At 40.7% G+C, this 3,803-nt stretch overlaps 1 protein-coding gene across 1 annotated transcript; it reads left to right on the top strand.

Annotated features, from left to right (window-relative positions):
* Window positions 1–291: 291 nt before the first annotated feature.
* Window positions 292–2,605, top strand: LOC115184226 (stonustoxin subunit beta). Its single transcript, XM_029745253.1, has 2 exons — window positions 292–873; window positions 1,000–2,605. Exons 1-2 carry the CDS (start codon window positions 774–776, stop codon window positions 2,451–2,453), a joined length of 1,554 nt encoding a protein of 517 aa, XP_029601113.1. The 5' UTR covers window positions 292–773; the 3' UTR covers window positions 2,454–2,605.
* Window positions 2,606–3,803: the final 1,198 nt, after the last annotated feature.

The following is a 3,803-nucleotide window of genomic DNA, read 5'->3' as shown; positions in this document are numbered from 1 at the left end:
AAACAGTTTTCGAAACTTCAGGGTGTTTTCTATCCAAATCTACTAATAATATGCAAATATTTGACTCTGGGCCCGAGTAGTAGGCTGTTTAAAACTCTTACATCTAGATGTTCCGCTAGCGGAACACCTCGCCAATATCCAATAATAGAGCGTGGCGGGAATTACAAACTCCTCAAAAATCCGAAAACTTCCATTTTTCAATACATTGAGGTTAATAGACAACTGTTTCTTATTTGAATTTTATATCTATATTTTTAAAAGGTGACGGCATCATGTTATTCTGTTTGTTTTGTTCTGACCACCAGTGATGCATCATGTTATTCTGTTTGTTTTATTCTGACCACCAGTGGACTGAACTCAAGCAGTGATGCATCATGTTATTCTGTTTGTTTTGTTCTGACCACCAGTGATGCATCATGTTATTCTGTTTGTTTTGTTCTGACCACCAGTGATGCATCATGTTATTCTGTTTGTTTTGTTCTGACCACCAGTGATGCATCATGTTATTCTGTTTGTTTTGTTCTGACCACCAGAGAAGCATCATGTTATTCTGTTTGTTTTGTTCTGACCACCTGTGATGCATCATGTTATTCTGTTTGTTTTATTCTGACCACCAGTGATGCATCATGTTATTCTGTTTGTTTAGTTCTGACCACCAGTGGACTGAACTCAAGCAGTGATGCATCATGTTATTCTGTTTGTTTTGTTCTGACCACCAGTGATGCATCATGTTATTCTGTTTGTTTTATTCTGACCACCAGTGACTTCCTACTATGGATCTTTGCTCAAACGAAACCTTGACTCTAGCAGCACTGGGACGGCCCTTCTCCCTGGGAATGCTGTATGACTGTCGCAATGATCAGCTCATTCCAGGTAAAACGCTTGCTCACTACTCAGTCAGTCAGTCAGTCAGTCAGTCAGTCAGTCAGTCAGACAGACAGTCATACCTAAACACAATAAAGTAACTGTTAGTGTTTGGTTTGTCTTCTCTGATTACAGGCCTGACGCTGTGGGACGAGGAAGCACTCAGAAGGAACATCATTACAACAGACGAGCCTTTCACCGAATTCAAAGTCATCACATCTGACTCTACAGCTGACAAATACTCTGTGTTAAATGTGAACGGCTCTCTCAAAGCAAGCTGTTTGGCAGGGCTGGTTAAGGTGGCGGGATCAGCTAAGTATTTGAAAGATGTTAAAGAGTCTCAGAATCAGGCGAGAGTCACACTTTGGTACAACACTACTAAGAAAAGCACTAAACTGTCCATGAACCAACTTGGGCAGGAACACATAAAGTACAAGGAGGTTTTTAGCCAAGGCATAGCTACACATGTGGTCACAGGTATACTTTATGGAGCAAATGCTTTCTTTGTGTTTGATCGTGAGGTCTCAAGTGACGAGGACCGTCAAGACATTGAGGGAAACTTGAAAGTGATGTTTAATATTGTTCCTGGTGTTTCTTTTGGGGGGGAGAGTGATTTAGACATGAAGAACACTTCTGAAACTAAAACTGAGAAGTTCTCTTGTGGATTCCATGGGGACGTTATCCTGGAAAACAATCCTATAACTTTTGAAGACGCCATGGACACCTACAAAACCTTGCCTCAGAAGGTAGGTGAAGGGGTTCCTGTGCAAGTGAATCTACTTCCGTTAAAAGCCTTGGACCCCACTGCCACCCAGATAGTTTGTCAGATCAGTGGAAGCTTAGTTGACCAATGGCAGACTGCGCTGGAAGACCTCACTGAGCTGGAGATGAGATGCAACGATGTAATGAGAAGCAAGCCAGTAAAATACTTCAAGGAAATTGATGCCAAAGTTAAAACTTTCAAAAAACTGTGTTCCACAGAACATTTGAAGACTACTTTGGCGGCCCTCCTTCCATCTATTAGAGGGGGAGAAAAGGAAGAGAGGGTGTTGTCCGACTTCTTGAAAAAGCAGCAAGAGTTCCGATTCAACAGCAACATCCTCAGTGAATGTATGGATCGCATTGAGAGAGAGATCAATGTGGTTGATCGGTTCCTACGGATGATTACAAAGGACTACAGTCAGTTGTGTTCCACCAAGATAGTCACATCGAAGAGTGAACTTGACAAAGAGGTCTTGAACCCAAAGGTGAAGCGTGTTGTATGTTTCACTTTCACCTCTCTGGGGTGCGAGGACCCTGTCCTGTCAGCTTTGGATTCCCCAAGCTCTGAGAGCACACAAGCCTTAGTTCCAGTTAAACCTGATCTGACAAGATGGTACCAATCTGATAACATATTTGATGACATGGACAAGCAAGCTGGACTTTTCAAAGATTTTGCAGAAGCTAACAAAAAAGACACACAAACACGTTTCCTCTTGGCCTCCATTCCCAACAAGGAACAAGAAGGAGCCAGCATTTACCTTTATGAGAACGGATCCATAAGAAACGAGCATTTGGAGCCTCCATCTAAACCTGAGAAGGGAGATTGACAAGTTGAAATGGTCAGATAGTAACCCTTGCTCCTGTTAACTCTCTACCTATCTGTTTAAATGGATACGTTGGGAATTTGGCAATGAGGCCTTTTATCTACTGACCCAGAGTCAGATGAACTCCTTTATCTACTGACCCAGAGTCAGATGAGGTCCTTTATCTACTGACCCAGAGTCAGATGAGGTCCTTTATCTACTGACCCAGAGTCAGATGAACTCCTTTATCTACTGACCCAGAGTCAGATGAGGTCCTTTATCTACTGACCCAGAGTCAGATGAACTCCTTTATCTACTGACCCAGAGTCAGATGAGGTCCTTTATCTACTGACCCAGAGTCAGATGAACTCCTTTATCTACTGACCCAGAGTCAGATGAGGTCCTTTATCTACTGACCCAGAGTCAGATGAACTCCTTTATCTACTGACCCAGAGTCAGATGAACTCCTTTATCTACTGACCCAGAGTCAGATGATGCCCTTTATCTACTGACCCAGAGTCAGATGAACTCCTTTATCTACTGACCCAGAGTCAGATGAACTCCTTTATCTACTGACCCAGAGTCAGATGAGGTCCTTTATCTACTGACCCAGAGTCAGATGAACTCCTTTATCTACTGACCCAGAGTCAGATGAGGTCCTTTATTTACTGACCCAGAGTCAGATGAGGTCCTTTATCTACTGACCCAGAGTCAGATGAACTCCTTTATCTACTGACCCAGAGTCAGATGAACTCCTTTATCTACTGACCCAGAGTCAGATGATCTGCCATAGACTTCCAGTTATTACGCTAACGCTAGCATCTACCTTCCTACATTCTGGACACAGAGACATAAAAACGAGTTCATCTGACTCTGGGTAAATAGATAAAGGTCTCATTGCCAAAATCCTGAAATATCCCTTTAAGAATGATATCTTATTATTATATTTACATCACCGTGTTCTAGAATGATATCTTATTATTATATTTACATCACCGTGTTCTAGAATGATATCTTATTATTTTATTTACATCACTGTGTTCTAGAATGATATCTTATTATTTTATTTAAATCACTGTGTTCTAGAATGATATCTTATTATTATATTTACATCACTGTGTTCTAGAATGATATCTTATTATTATATTTACATCACCGTGTTCTAGAATGATATCTTACTATTTTATTTACATCACTGTGTTCTAGAATGATATCTTATTATTTTATTTACATCACTGTGTTCTAGAATGATATCTTATTATTTTATTTAAATCAGAGGGAACCATATGTGTTGTATGTTACTGTACCTTTAAGACAGAGGGAACCATATATGTTGTATGTTACTGTACCTTTAAGACAGAGGGAACCATATGT

The sequence above is a fragment of the Salmo trutta genome, unplaced genomic scaffold, assembly GCF_901001165.1.
Source record: "Salmo trutta unplaced genomic scaffold, fSalTru1.1, whole genome shotgun sequence".
Classification (NCBI taxonomy): Eukaryota; Metazoa; Chordata; class Actinopteri; order Salmoniformes; family Salmonidae; genus Salmo; species Salmo trutta.
This window is presented reverse-complemented; position numbering and strand designations above follow the sequence as displayed.